Source organism: Lepus europaeus, chromosome 15 (assembly GCF_033115175.1).
Source record: "Lepus europaeus isolate LE1 chromosome 15, mLepTim1.pri, whole genome shotgun sequence".
Lineage (NCBI taxonomy): Eukaryota > Metazoa > Chordata > Mammalia > Lagomorpha > Leporidae > Lepus > Lepus europaeus.
The window spans coordinates 45760856-45763709 of NC_084841.1; the positions used below are offsets into that span (position 1 = coordinate 45760856).

Below are 2854 nucleotides of genomic sequence, written 5' to 3' on the forward strand. Positions count from 1 at the left end.
ACTCAATCCTTTAATCCTTGCTTTTCTCATCTAGGAAATGGGGATAACAATAGTACCCACTTACAGTGGTAGCTGCCGGATTAAATAATACATGCAAAAGTGTTTAGAAGGGGACCTAAAATAAGATCTTAGATATGTATTATTGATTATTGCAATCAGCAGATGATGGTTATCATCCTACAAGTGCTCTTAAAAATATTGGATATAACTACTTCTGTGTAGACAGAAAACAGACATAAATAATGCTTTGTTGATGGAATCACTTCCCATTTCTTTTTTCTTTCTTTTTTTTAATTAATTTATTTGAAAGGCAGAGTTACACAGAAAGAGAAGGAAAGGCGGGGCGGGGGGGGGGCGGTCTTCCATCCGCTGGTTCACTCCCCAAATTGCTGCAATGGCCGGAGCTGTGCTGATCTGAAGCCAGGAGCCAGGAGCTTCTTCCGGGTCTCCCATGCAGATGCAGGAGCCCTTTGGAAGAAATGTCTTGAGTTATAAAGCATCAGTTCAAGCAATTAGATGTTGGGTTGGAATCGCTTTGAAATTTGATCCTTCATTCAATAAATATTGATTGAATGTCTTTTCTGTGCTAGGCGTTAGGCCATTTTCTTGGAACATAGACATAATAAGAGCTGATCCCAGCCCATCATCTAACCAAGTGGGAGGAATCCACCACAATTCCTTGCCAATGTGGGTTATCATGCTAAAGGGTAGACTCATTGCTGAGGAAGGTATGATAGAGGAAAGACGTGACCCCTGCCCACTCTGCAGAGTGAGGGGTCAGGCTCCACAGAGGGGGTGGTAGGGAGTGGAGATGATTTCACTAGAATGTTCTCTTGCCTCCCTCCTTTGGTTTTCAGAACAGTACCTCTCACTTGAAAATCGTTAACATTACTATCAAGACCTATGTTATAATCTAAATGATAAAACCCTCAGGCAAAGACGTTCTTCTAACCTTTCTGTGCCCCATCACAACAGCTAATACTGTACTCTGTGTTAAAAACAGGAACTCTCTAGATGCTGGTATTTGATATATTGGTAGAAATTTGGCAGTTTTTAATTATACTATGTAATAAATATCTGTGACATATTTTTCATTTATAGCAGGTTTCTGGATGGCTGATTGTTCAACTTTTCTTGAGTTTTCTACTTTGCTATTATCTTCACTCATTTCTGCTTCATTTTGTGGTTCACTGACAGAAAAGGAAGAGGAATGGAATAAAATCTCCCTGATACAGTGCAATTACTCATTAAGTGTTGTAATGGGAAGAGCATCACATTCAACAAAGTTTACTCCATCTCTCCAGTAACTGCGTCAAGACTTTATTAAATAACGCTCTTTCACAACTGAAAAAGAAATGCTGTAAAGAGCTTAGGAATTCATCTTTGAACGGCATCAAGCTACAAAATAATCTCATCGGTCTATTCCTGTGAATTCATTAAGGACACCAAATTACTGAACAGCACCGTGCAAAAATGCTGAAAAGTCGTGGAAATCCTTCAGTGGCTATTTCTATAGGAATTTCCCTTTTTTTACTCTTGGTGGTTTGTGGAATTGGGTGTCTCTGGCACTGGAAACACCGTAATAGCACAGGATTTACCTTACCAAAGTTTCTGCAAAGGAGAAGTAACAAGAAAAAAGACTGTAAAAAAATGTTCTTGAGTTCCCACATTATTAACGCATGGCATAAAATCTCAGCTGAAGTCCATGACCACAGATCTGCTGTGCAGGAAACTAACTTACATGAAAACTATGAAAATGTGGAAGCAAGTTGTCCTGGAACTCAGGAGGAAACCGACAAGGAACTCTATGAAAACACACGGCAGTGTAATTTTGAGGAGCATATTTATAGAAATGAGACAGCCTCTGAGTATTATAACTTTCAGAAGCCGATTGCTTCCAAAGATCCTCAAGAGGAAGATATATACATTCTCCCAGATTAGTGTTAGGTATTTCAAAATAGTGAGTTTCATTATTGGAAGATAAATATTCCCTGGGACTTTTATTGTACTGATATCGTTTTAATCAAGTTCTTCTGATGAAATTCAATGGTCTCTCTTCTATCTGCATCTGGAATGCATTCTGTTTATTGCTGTGGATTAATTCTAGATAGTTGTCTGACATCCTTGTCCTGCAGTAAATCTGATTATTTGTGCTAACTGATCCTGTGTTAATCTCTCTATTTCTCTCTTCTCCAAATTTTTCTGATTTGGGATTATTGTCACAGTCTTCTTGCCTCTAGTTTACACCGAATCACTTGCCCATGATACTGACAGATTTATCATCTAGAAATATTTCTAATGGCCACATCACTCCTTTGCTTAAAACTATTTAATGCTCCATCATTGCAAAAGACATAATACTCATTGTTCCAGAATTCACACTCTTCCACGGTTTGCTCCATTTGACTTGTCCAATGACTTTTACTACTAATCTTTGACTTTTCTAATTTTATGAGAATTCTCCAAAACCTGCCAAACTCACCCCTGCACCATCCTCTCCCCAAAAGCTATGCTTGTTTGCCTTCTCACTACAGCCGAACTCGGATCATAACTTCTCCCACAAGGCTTCTGAGTCATTCCAAAACTGCATTTACCTTTTCTTTTTGTGATATGCTGTAAGTTTTGCTGTCTGTTCAATTCTCTAGGTATTTAAACATATGAATATTGGCTGTGGCATTTTATGACTCAAAGTCAAATGAGAATTTTTCAAACTTTCAGCTAAATTGAAAGAAACTGCCTCATATTCGTATGTTTAGCCCCAATGCCTAGACTGTCATGAGATGCACTAAATACTTATCCAGTTGACAAAAATTGAGTTATACATTTTGCTAAGTAGTTTGAGAAAAAAGTAATA

The 2854-nt window shown here is 38.1% G+C and overlaps 1 protein-coding gene across 1 annotated transcript; it reads left to right on the plus strand.

Moving 5' to 3' along the window:
* Nucleotides 1-1473: 1473 nt before the first annotated feature.
* On the plus strand, nucleotides 1474-1941 carry GAPT (GRB2 binding adaptor protein, transmembrane). Its single transcript, XM_062211702.1, has one exon. It carries the CDS (start codon nucleotides 1474-1476, stop codon nucleotides 1939-1941), a length of 468 nt encoding a protein of 155 aa, XP_062067686.1.
* Nucleotides 1942-2854: the final 913 nt, after the last annotated feature.